Source organism: Centruroides sculpturatus, unplaced genomic scaffold (genome assembly GCF_000671375.1).
Source record: "Centruroides sculpturatus isolate CEXI.00-Female unplaced genomic scaffold, Cexi_2.0 scaffold880, whole genome shotgun sequence".
In the NCBI taxonomy this organism is placed as follows: domain Eukaryota; kingdom Metazoa; phylum Arthropoda; class Arachnida; order Scorpiones; family Buthidae; genus Centruroides; species Centruroides sculpturatus.
Genome location: NW_019385193.1, coordinates 307,732 through 321,088, shown reverse-complemented (window position 1 = coordinate 321,088; position 13,357 = coordinate 307,732). Strand labels below are relative to the sequence as shown.

At 30.7% G+C, this 13,357-nt stretch overlaps 1 protein-coding gene across 1 annotated transcript in view; it reads right to left on the bottom strand.

Moving 5' to 3' along the window:
- Nucleotides 1-13,357, bottom strand: part of LOC111635975 (multidrug resistance-associated protein 4-like) — a 24,342-nt gene that overhangs the window by 2,319 nt on the left and 8,666 nt on the right. Inside the window, exons 2-5 of the mRNA XM_023381129.1 lie at nt 12,002-12,112; nt 5,384-5,489; nt 5,086-5,304; nt 1,722-1,811 (exon numbers count right to left, since the gene is read on the bottom strand). Of these exons, the coding sequence (XP_023236897.1) occupies nt 1,722-1,811; nt 5,086-5,304; nt 5,384-5,489; nt 12,002-12,112 (526 nt within the window). The remainder of the gene's footprint in view (nt 1-1,721; nt 1,812-5,085; nt 5,305-5,383; nt 5,490-12,001; nt 12,113-13,357) is intronic.

Sequence of the window (13,357 nt, the reverse complement as noted above, 5' to 3'; positions counted from 1 at the left end):
TACAGTTACTAGGATGTTTGAAATACATACTCGTACTAATCAAACTTATAAGCTTTAGTAAATTTATAATGCTTTGTTCCGCAAGTTATCTCTCTAAATATTAATATATTCTTTTTGTTCTTTTCTATATAAAGTTCATTCATAACTTCTGAACATTCCTCGAACGAATAGTATAATTTATTACTAACTTCATTAATTCTCCCATCCTCGTCGACAATTATAAAACCAAATTTTCCATCTCCTTTCCATATTTCATTGTTAACTTTAAAATAACGTAAAACAATAGGGAAATTATCAGGAATATCGAAAGAAAAATTATTTACTGCAGCAATACATGTATCCAAAGACTTGTACAAACGAGGAGAAACAGAATAATTTCTATCGCCGTCGTAAGTAATAATAAAACCATATGTCTCCATGATTGCAACTTTCAATCTCGGTATTAAAAATAAATTCTAATGTTCCTTAAAACTATATTTATATAAAAAAAACCAGCCAATCATATTTCTTCTATAAAATAATTCATAATCAAAATAAAAATTAGTTCATAAAGTGAATTAGAAAATATAATTAATTTTTAAAAACATTTTAATAATTAAACTTATTGTTAAAATAAAATTAATTTAATTTAAATTTAATAATTAATACAGCTTTATTGTTACAATAAAAGTAAGATTTGTGATCAAAAAATTACTTTTGTGATCTGAAATAATTTCATTCAACAAATTTTTATTTGCAATTTTAATTTATTCGATAGTAATTTACTCAAAAAATTAATTTTGTGATCAGCATGTGTCAAACCACTACTACTTATATATATAATACTATATTTCAAGTTTAAATATTTTTTATTCAATCTGTATAGTCTTATTAACTTATTAATACAGCGTCAATGATCATTTATTTTGTCTCAACAGAAGTGTTTTTTGAAAGTATTAGAAATATCTCTTACAAAACGTTCACTTTGAATACAAAAACAACAATTGCTTAGTCAAAAAATTTAACATTTTATTAAATCTAATATTGTAATTATTCATAATTATGTATTAAATTTAATGTACTTTTAGGTATAAAAAGCTGACACTCGCTACTTCCTAAGGAAAATTTTATTTACTCACAAAATTTAACATACACTTGATTCCAACGAAAGATGCATATTGTAACTAAAATAAATTGAGATGACTCATTTCCTATGCTTATTTTTCATTTCGAAACAAAAAACTAAAACTTAGAGGAAAAAACCATGAAACATTTTACTAGAAACTAAATTACATAACTACCATTGTGGGTGCAGTAGACACATACAAATCCTATAGACCTAAATCGTTGTTACATGCGAAACACGTCTGCCTACCAAAATGTTAGTCAGTAGATTTGTTAAGTTGCTGAATCGCATGTGCCATTAAAATGAGCTCAGCGGCTGATAAACGACATCGAAAATGTGTCACGGGTCTAGTTGTTATAGCCTCCTTCTACAATATTTGTATATATGACAGATGTAACCATTTCATTACTCGAATTTATAATTATCTACCCGAATTAATCCATATTAGAATTGATAGTAAATAAAACAGAGATTTTGAAGTGAACACATTTACCTGTAATTGAATTGCATATACAAAATAATCCTTTTATCGTCGTGTAACTTTATTACACCAGATAATAATATTAATATACTATGTGTATTTATATGTGTATATAAATAAAAATTTTCGACTTACATTTTGAAATTTGCTGGCATCATTTGCTATAAGATTTACCATTTGCCCAACATTCGATTTTTCAAGAGATGAAGGACTTAACCTCATTGCCTATATAAAAATTTATATATAATAAATAAATATTCTCAAAAATATGTTACGTTCAAATAACAAAGTAATTTTTAACAAAGTTGTTATACAAAGAAATGGAATAAAATTTTCTAACTTTTTCAACAAGTGTTACTATTACTTGAATTAATATTAAATTAAGTGTTTGGCATCTCAAATACACTACTTTTTTTTAAATTGTGAAAAACTGGCCATGACATTAAAAACTACACTTATATTGTCAATTTCTGTATTTTTCGTACTATCTAACAATATGAAATTTTTCTTGATTCAAATTAAAGAATTTTAATGTTTATTTTTTAAATTAAAAAAAAACACGAAAAGTAAACGTGTATCAATGTTCAAATGGCTGTAAATTAACTCGTTACCTAGATTTACGTAGGGTTTGAGTGAAATTTAAGAAAATGGTTTTAACTGTCAAAGTCAAAACAGGAAAGCTTTCTTTATTGTCTCCTGAGAAAATAATACACAAAACAGTACTAGGCATAAACAAGGCTAATAAACTGCTAAATGTTTTAGTACTCTATAAACAAAAACTCTTTGCTTTATTTTAACTCGGTCGAATAGAATTAATTGTTTAATTATACTCAGGAAAATGTTAAAACATTTGATAACCAATGAGTAAGAATAATTTCTATGATATTATTTTAATACTTTGTTGTAAGTTTGTTGCACAATTTAACACATTAGATATTTAAATTAAAAAGTACGTAATGATCAAATTATTACAAAAAAACCAACATCAAAACTTGTACACGATTTAATAGCTAAAACGTGTAGAACAGAAAATTTGGCGTATGGTAAAAATAAAAAATGCTTAAATTATGAGCATTATAAGTAAAAAATTCTTAATAAAATTGCTAAATACCGAATTTGGTAAATATACTGATTGGCACAACTACATAATAAACAAAAATATTAATTGTTGGAAAGCAGAATGTACTAAATGTTTTGTCATGATATCATCCTGAGAAAGCCATGTAACAAGACTACAGGCCGAAAATTCCGTTGTCACAAACAAAAGCAATATTAAGTTAGCGACATTAAAACATCAAATTCTGTAAATAATGAAAAATAGTTATTTTAATTTTTCTTGCAATAAGACACATATAGTGATATTGTTTTCAATTACTTTTGTGATCATCGTTAAATTGTAAATTTTACAAACTAATTCCAGCAGGTCAAATAAATAATAAACAATAGATTAATAAGATTATAATAAAGATGTTAATAAAGGTAAATGAAATATTGACATGTAAAAAAATGTTTCGAAAATTATATAAATAGCTATTTTTTTACATGAGACATTATATTTGGAAAATGCAAATAAATACTAAATTTTACATCTTTATATTTAATAACGTGGTACAGAAGTTGCAAAATGTAAGAATTTAAGTACATTTAAGCGTAATTTTATGTATATAATGAAGACAAATATGAAATAGAAAAACACTTTCGTGCATTTTTAATTTTTTATGTACTCTTTGGTTTTGTACAGAGCCAGCACAGAAGTCTGAAGGACTCATTTTGCTATTGTCATCGTTTCTTTGTATCCAACGACTACAGAACTAATTTTGCTACATTCAATTATTTATATGACTTGGCTGGATTTCTCTCGATGCAGTTAGGGCATAGAGGGAAATCCAAACAAGTCATATAAATAATTGCACGTGTGAACCGCCGGGATGGTGTAGGTCTCCCGATCCGGCAACACGTTGTTAAACCTTCTCACTGTCAGGATGGATTAAATGTTTCTTCTTCCCTATCCCGCGGTAACGGGATTTAATTGTTCGGATCGAGTGGAGGAGGGAGGAGTGCCGTCGGTAAGGTGACAGGCGATATATGAGTAAACGAGGACACCAACTTAACAAGATAACAACGATTAATTAGCTGATACAGTAGAGCGTCGATTTTCCGAATCAATTGGGGACTGGGGTTGTCCGGATAACTGATATTTCGGATAACTGTTTTACGTACCAAAAAATAGTTTAACGTATCCGATGTCGAAATTTTTATCCGTTGCGTTTCGCTTCGCGTTGAATTTTCGTCGATGTTAAGCCTAACAAAGACTATTGTATCGTTAAATATAATTTTTTTATTTTGTACAAACAAAATAAATATATTGAAAAATATAAAAACAATAAAAAATTATACTTCAGATGTTAATTTAGTATCAAAAACATAAAATATTTGAGTAGCCCAAGACGTAGCCAAAGATTGAAGCGCCACAGCACTGGCGAAAATTTAAATTTGCCGACTGGAATTCTTTCGGATGATTGGCGTTTCGGATAATTGACTTTCGGAAAATCGACGCTCTACTGTATATATATGATAAAATAACTATTGTCGAGGGAAAAATCTGAGTCCCTAAAACGCGAAGGGCCGAGAGAGAGTTCACAAAAATTTTGTTCCATACCTCTTTCTGATGGTAATCTTTTAAGGAAAAATTATGGTTCTCGTGGAGGAAAATATGATTAGACGTAATATTCATAGGATACAGTCTTCGTAGGACACAGTATTCGTAGGATATAATATTCGTAGGACACAATACTGAACCGACGGTGGATGAACGACTCCTCCGAGAGGGGGAAGCAAGTGGCTTTTATAGTTTCGTCGTGGGAGAATGGTCACGTGACCAATTGTTGTGAGATAAAAGGTACTCGGATGGGTCAAAGTTGTCCCCGGGCCCATGCTAACTATCAACTTTGAAGTTGGAATGTGGGATTATTTCCGAAATGGACGGATGTTTATTTTGAACGAAAGGAGAGATTGGAAATTTTCCCTTTTTTTCGTTTGATTTTTGTTTAGGTTTTAAAAGAAAATTTAATTGGCGGTTTAGGAAACTGCGGGATATTAATCAGAAAATTCGGTAAAAAATCCGGATTTCACACACGTACTGTACATAAATCGTCATAAGCGAGGCCATTTCTATGGCAGTAGCCCATCAATATTTTTATCATCATGTCACCTTTGCTTATTATAGTCCTTGACAGTGGCAGATCCTATTGAAATATTTATGCACTTAACATGAAAACAACACAAAAGTGAATTGAACATTTTGTATCCATGTTAATTAAATTTAATTCTATAATGCGAACATAAAACCCCGAATTACTGAAGTGTGTAAATTAATAACGAATCATAATTTTTTCTAGAAAACTTAAGCACATAGCAAATCTTTTATTTGAAAATATCTTTTTTTCTAAAGAATATAAATATAATAATATATTCATAATACATTATAATTGGTACTCACCTTTCTATATATAATTGTGCAAAAAGCTATCTTTAATTTCATTCCAATTAATTCTGTTATAGTAAAATTAGCATTATATAATATAAAATAAATCGCAATTATTCCAAAATATCCGGCAATGATTATGTAAATATTGTATGAATTCCATTCCGACCTATTGTCAAAATAATGTACTGTTAATCCTAAAAAGTATAATTCTCCTGCAATTACTGCCGTTTCCTGCAAATATACATAAATATTAGTTATTTAAATTATTTTAATACATGATTAACGTATAAGCAAAACAACTGTGAAGTACCTGAACCAATAAAAGTAAAATTAATGTTAAGAATTTCCATCCAAATAATCGTAATACAGCTTTCAGTATGTTTGGATTGCTCTTCTGTAGTTCTTCGTTCCACTCTCTGATTACAAAATTGCAATGAAACTTAAAACAATATTTCTAATGGATATTTTAATTCTTTTTAATTTATAAGTTATTAATAGCGCTTTTAATACTATTATTTTATTATGAAAATACTATAAGGGTTTATTAATCCGGCACCTGTTAATATGAAGTCTGTAAATTAATTAATAATCATTCATGCTAGTAATGTTCAAATCAAAATGTGTTTCTACATGTAGTGTGCAACGACCCCAAGAAACAATCAAAACCGATTTGCAAAGTAAGGCTGTGCGACGTTGCTACATGTCACAAGATGGATGTAATCTTAACTCAGCATAGTCATATATATATATATATATATATATATATAATTACACTTATACACTAGCAGATAAGCAAGGTGTTGCTCGGAACAAAAATAACAACACCAATGATTAAGATTAGAACTGCAAAGTAATAGAATAGATTATTTCGTACTTGTAATCCTTTTATTATATTACATTATAGTACTTGATTTATATAACTGCAAAGGTTATCTTATGTAAGGGTTTATCACACCGAGTGACCAATGTAAGACATTTTAAATATTCTTTACATTCTGTACAATAGAGAAATAAAAATATTTTTAAATGTGCTAGATTGGGTAATTTGTGTGATAATTCCTCACGTAAAATAACTTTTGTAGTTATATAAATCAAATACTATAATATAACAACCATTAGAACAAAAAGCACAAAAAAAATTGGTTATTTTAGTCTACAATTGTCGCGTTTATCTTGATACTTGTACAGTTCAAAATAGCACAATTTCATTGATCATATAAACACCAACTAAAAATACGATTCGCATATCATATTTTTCCCTAATGTTAACTCTAACAAACTCTCAAATATCAAATGGTATTCTGGCAAACAATCAAATTTCGCAAAAAACGGACCAAATATTTAACCTCGACACCCACAAAAACAACTTAAAATAGATTTTGTGCTCACTAGTAACATTGTAATACGTAATTTTCTTATTCGAATGCCACCACAATACTGGTCTGATAGAAAGAAACAATTTTTGCTGAAGGCGTTTCAAGTATTTCAACCAAAAGTAGTACTAGACCTTTTCCTTGAAGAAAGGATGGTCAACGACTAGTAATCAATACTGGTCTACTATTAATAGCGAGGTTGCGGCCGAAGTTTTCAACGCAACAACGTGACCATCAGACGTTCACGTTTTCACGTTTAAAACTCTGACCGCAACCTCTCTAATAGTTGAAAAGCGATCCGTGTTCAATGTACTGTGATTGCCTTGCATGTGATCGAAGTTGCTATCCATAATGTCTGAAAGATTTCATATCACTTGTTAAATTAAAAAAATCTTGTAAAAATTCCGGTATAATTGATTTATGTTTTTATTTTTGCAACAGATTGTATTGAGTTAAAATTTTAAAAAAATTGTAGTTTATAAATTCTGACTGTTATCCCCTAGTGTCTGTCTGTACTTCCTTAATTTCGAGAAACGAGTTAGGAAGATGAATGTTTTAACCAGGTGTAGAAAGCTCATGGTTAGGAGGCCCAAGTTAACTGTACAAACTTCTGATATAATCCAGTAGTCATGAAAAAACTTAGATAGATATTGACACGACACTATTCCTAACAGGGAAAGAATGCTGCTTATGCGCAAGACCACCAATAAAAGAATTGAGAACATTGTGACAAAAAGTTGCAGCCCAGCATTGTGACAATGTCACAATAAATAATCCCATGTTAGAATTAGTTTCTTTTACCGTGCCCAAACCCAAGACTAACCACCAGTGTTCAGTGGTTTTATCCACTCGGCTACTGGAGGAAACTTATTATAATTAAGAAAATATCGTTCAGAAACAAAATACACGAGTTGTTAGATGTGGAAAATTAAATACTTATAGGCTATTCACAGGCTTAAACGCTTTTGTTTCCATACAGCAAAGTGCTATATGTTACCTGTCTCTGTAACTGTTTAGCGCATCTATATCATTGACCACTAATTAAGTGAATAATATATATATTTTGAAATTATAAACCTTTTTTGTAAGAATTATATATCTTAAATTATGATCTGCCTATAATATTTAGCTTTTGTGTTATACTCTCATAGTATTTTGTATATTATTTTCTTATTCGCGTATTTATATGTATTTTGTTAACCTTTATAATTTTTATTTTATTTTTATTTTTATTTTATTTAGTTTATTTTTATTTATTTATTTAACTTTATATTTTTCATAAGTTACATAGTTAACTCTGTTAAAACTGTTAAAAGATGGCGCTACGTGTAAATCAACAAATCCAATGCAGATAGAAGTTAATTACAGTGACGTATCGTAGTGGGGGCGGCAGGAGCGGTCCGCCCCGAACGGCACTTTTTAGGGGGCGGAAAAATTACATTTTAGGGGGTGGCAAAATTTCAAAATAAATAATAATAATATTTTGTAAAAATTTGAATTATTTTACTTCACATTTCCGTCGCACCTACAATTCCGATCGATTGAAATGAGCATGGGGAATAGTGTTACTATCCAGACAGTCCGGAATTGACTCACCGTCTGGATGAACTATTAATTTTACCCGGCTATGCCGTGCGAAATCTGTTGACCTTTTTTTATGCTTGTATGATTCAATCGTATGCACATACACCTCCAATATCGAATACAGCTAAGACATACGTTACACCTACCCAAGTATCCTTAGTCGCTACCTGTAACTGATTTAGAACCGACATGCACTGCACATTTTTCTTCGCCTTGCAAAATGACATACGCACGCGTCAAGAACTTCTGTTCGAACAAACCTCACTTACTGTTTGGGTCAGCGATTTTAAAAAGGTGGCAACACTAGCACGGAATTTTTCATTACTTATTCTGTGACAAAACTGAATTTTAGTCTTTTAAATTGAGATACCTAAATAAGGGGGTGGCAAAATTTTCCTTTGCTCCAGGCGGCTGACACCCACGCTACGCCACTGGTTAAAATTTATAAAAATACATATAAAAAATATTATGATAGTATGATATTATCGAAATAAGTGGTGTATAAATAAAACTGCTGAGTTTCATAGCAATTAGTCTAACGATCAAAAAGTGTATATAGTGAGCAAACATCCCAACATTCTCATTTTTATATATAGATAAATAATATAATTTTCAGACTGATTAAATAGTGTAAGTAAATAAATCACAAGTATGAAATAACGTGTTCTCTTACAAAATGTACAGCATTATAGTCATTGCTAAGTAATGAACAAAAATTTTAACTGTAGAAAAATTGGAAGTGTAAATTTTTAATCATGCTATCATGGTGGAAAATAAAAGCAGCAACACAGCAGAGCAAAAACTCGCATTGTCAAAAATAAATGCATTGGCCCGTTGAAATGTAATTTAAATTGATTCAAACATTAAAAAACAGCAAACGATATGAGATATCGTAATATTGTATGTGTGGCATCTTAAAGATGCCATGCAAAGAACAATAGGTTAAAAGTAAAAAATCTATATATATAAAATTGCTTGTCCTGACTGACTGAATGACTCACTGATTCATCATCGCCCAGAGCAAACCGCTGGACCTAAAGAGCAGAAATTTGGTACACAGTTAGGGTACGTCATGAAAACGCACACTAAGAAGGGATTTTTCGAAATTCCCCCGCGGGGGGAGAGGGAGAGCATTAAGGCTTAACCGGAAAAACGGCTTCTACTTTACTATTTTACATGCGAGTTTTTGTTACGTTTAGTCTTCATTGAGTACTTAGGTGTATTAAATTGATAACATTTCAGACATTGTTATAAATATTTTTATCTATTTCGATTTTTTAACCAAATGTTTGAACCTTTTCAAATTCGAATTTGTTATTGCATATTGGTTCGATTATAGAACGATTGTAAACGTTCCAGAAAATTCATCAAATTGAAAATAGTTCGTTTGATTCTCGGCAATTTTTTTCAGCGGTAGGTGTTATATAGACCTAACAATTACTATGGTTATTGAAATATTAAATGTAAATGGGATTTGCTTGCAAAACCTTCGCGGACAAAGTCGCAGCTAGTTATGTGTAAATCTCTAAAATAGCTTATTTTACTTATTTTATTACGAAAATTAAAAATTACAACACGCACCACATCTGGAACATTTTATAATTTGATTCATTATTCGTAGAATTTTGGAGACAGCTTAATTTATAGTAGATTAATAAAGGTGGAACTAAGGTGATAATATGTTGTTATTACTCAACTCAACTATTCAGTAAATCCCAAGGAGTTTTCAGGGTGCCATCTGAATATATCAGGTTTTGTCCTACAGCACTGGTTGCATCAATTTTAGCCCAGCCTAAACCATAAGGAACATACAACAAACACTTTTTATCTATCCACACAGTAAAATCGGTTTTAGAAATTAGAATTTTAAAAACTCATTAACGAAACTCAGCACTTTTATTTATGTTTTGAATATAAATCTCATATATTGTAATCAGTTTTCAAAAAAGGAACATTATACATTATCCCCAGATCATAAAAGTCTTCTAGAACTTTATGGGTCTTAAGATACACGATCATATTTTTTTAAGTAGTGAAATACTAAAAATGTTTATTAATAAAACATGCAGTCTTAAACAATTTCGTTATATCTTAGCAAATTTCACATTAATTTATACACATAACTATTTCGCGCTTCTATATACTATAGATGTAGGAACTCATGTTGACAAAAAACCTACACATTGGCAAGTACTCGAAATTTGATGAATGTTTATAATCTACAGTAGAGCGTCGTTTATCCGAAATTCGGTTATCCGAAAGAATTTCAGTCGGCAAATTTAAATTTTCGCTAGTGCTATGGCGCTGCATTCTGTGGCTATATCTTGGGCATCTCCAATATTTTTTTATTGGTGTGTGTGTTTTAGCTGTCAGCACTGGCAATTTTGTGTGGTGTTTTTCTGAGGACTGTGTTTCGTGCTGAATCGAACGTTTTTGATACTAGATTTTTTTGTTTTTATATTTTTAAATATATTTATTTCGTTTGTAAAAAATAAAGGAATAATTTTTAACGATACAATAGCCACGATTATTATTTTAAAAAGTTTACGTTAGGCTTAACATCGACGAAAATTCAACGCGAAGCGACACACGACGAAGAAAAATTTGAACACGAAATAGGTTAATATATTTTTTCGTACATAATCTGTTATCCGAAAAATAAGTTATCCGAACAACCCCAGTCTCCAATTGATTCGGATAAACGACGCTCTACTGTATTATCGTCCGAAAAAACGATGTAATAAATTATTTAAAAATTTACACCGTCATTATTTTTTCAAAAAAAAAAAACAGAATAAAAGCAGTTATATAGGGGAGACCGGGGCAACTTCGGCATACGGGGCAAGTTTGTCAAGTGCTTTTTTTTTAAAAACAAATTAAAAGGAGACTTTGGTTATAAATTAGGCAGTTGAGTTTTATTGGTGGCTTGTTGAGTGTAGTGTTTTTACTGTTCTCCAACAAGCGTAGTTGAATTATCAAGCGAATTTTCATTTTCGTTCAATTCCATATAATATTTTGCTTCCATTTATATTGAATTGGCAGGTTTTGTTATAATTCCATAATAACGAAAGTTACTTTTCCTGTTAGAAGGATGTAACTTCAACTTATTCACGTGGCCAGATCATGGCTTGGCATTCTGTTCTCAGGGTTGTACTTAATGTTTCGAAATCATGACTAGCGGGGCAAGATCGGCAACATAAAGCCACATTAGAAGCAAAGGATAAAAATCAAACAGATGATAAATGAAAACATGTTTGCATTTGTTATTCATGTATATATGTCTTTGAACTTGCATTTCGTTGTAATAATATTAAATGAGTGTTGGATTTGTATTTCTTTGTTTTAATAGTGAATTCCAACTTATACATTGTTAATGACATAAATTTATATACCTGCCTTTCTTGCCTCATTACTATTGCCCCTATACCAGGGGCAACTTTAATAAAAATAATTAAAATAATTACAACTTTACAAAAAGAGAGAAGTTGCCGATCTTGCCCCTATACCCGGGCAACTTCGGCAATTTATCTCTTCTTGTAAAGTTTAATTATTTTAATTATTTTTATTTCCAAACTGATTTTAACCAGTTCTATAGTAAGGTAACATTCCAATAGACAACATGCAAAGCTTTTTTTCACTTTACAGCAGTATTTATTACACAAAATTTAAGTAAAGCTTAACATGCCGATCTTGCCCGGTCTCCCCTACTATTTATTTTAAAAAAATGTAAATCTAACAAACCTGTTTAACGGACAATTCAAATTGCTTAATACTTCAGCCAATTCATTTCATAACAATTAGCTTAATCACAAATGAATACCACAATACATAAGTTATCTATAATCACAGTTTCATTACACGTGATGAGAGTACTTGTGATTTAACAGAATAATATTCTCATTATCTCTTTCAGCTAATTTAGAGAAGTGGTCAGTTAAATCAGAATAAACGTTAGAAGATGTTTAACTTACTTCTGAAGCATATTTCCAAGATATTCTGAACCATGATATTTGGAGATTTCGTATAAATCTTCTTCTTTTAAACGGTGCTTTGTTCCTTTGATTATTATTGGAAAAAGCCAACTGGAAAATAAATAAATTATTTTTTATTGTTCCATGCAGTTATTTTTTTCTACAGATCTTTATTATCATTAAAATCTCATAAAAAAACAATAAATAATATTTATAAGTACACCAGCTGCAAGGACCCGCTTCGCTGGGTTTTTATTTGTGGGCAAAAAGTAACGATAGAGAAGATTGACATAATTACATTATAGCCAATCTTACCCGTTTTCACAGAATGCAAGAATTAGGTCCCCCCGTTTCCAGACTAATTAGAGACCTGGTCCCGATTCTATTTCTGAACGTCTCCTGTTCACGTCCAGTCAAACGAACTCTTTTCAACGTTTCTGAAACGTTTACAATCGTTCTATAATCGAACCAATATTCGAATTTTATCTTCGAATTCAAATTCGAACATAACATTCGAAATAAAAACCACTTTTATCCGCTTTCAGCCCCATATCTCCCGCACCCTTATAGCTATCGAGACGCAACCCCCATAGTGCACAAATGAAGACTTGTGGCAAACCACCACATACAAGCAGCATTCACATGCGATGTGTAGTTTTTGCGGAAAAATGAAATATATGGACACACACATCCATTTATATATATATACTAACTGCAAAGTCCCGATTCGCTGGGTTTGTATTTGTTCGTACATTTGTATGTAATATAGTTTTTTATATAGCCTATATAAAAGACTGTTTTTCTAAGTAATCTATAATCTAGCTTCAAGGACCCGCTTCGCTGGGTTTTTAAAAAGTAACGATAGTGAAGATTAAGATAATTACATTATAGCCAATCTTACCCATTTTCACAGAATGCAAGAATTAGGTCCCCCGTTTCCAGACTAATTAGAGACCTGGTCCTTATTCTATTTCTGAACGTCTCTTGTTCACGTCTAGTCAAACGAACTATTTTCAACGTTTCTGGAACGTTTACAATCGTTCTATAATTGAACCAATATTCGAATTTTATGTTAGAATTTAATTCGAACAAATTCGAACAAAACATTCGAAATAGAAAGCCACTTTTAACCACTTTCAAGCCCATATCTCCCGCACCCTTATAGCTATCGAGAGACAACTACCATAGTGCACGAATGGAGACATGGGGCGACTACCATATACAAACAATATTCACGTGCGATGTGTAGTTTTGTTGGAAAAGTGAAATATAGTAACATACATGTCCATTTATATATATATATATATATATATATATAAAACTACACATCGCACGTGAATGGTGTTTGTATGTGGT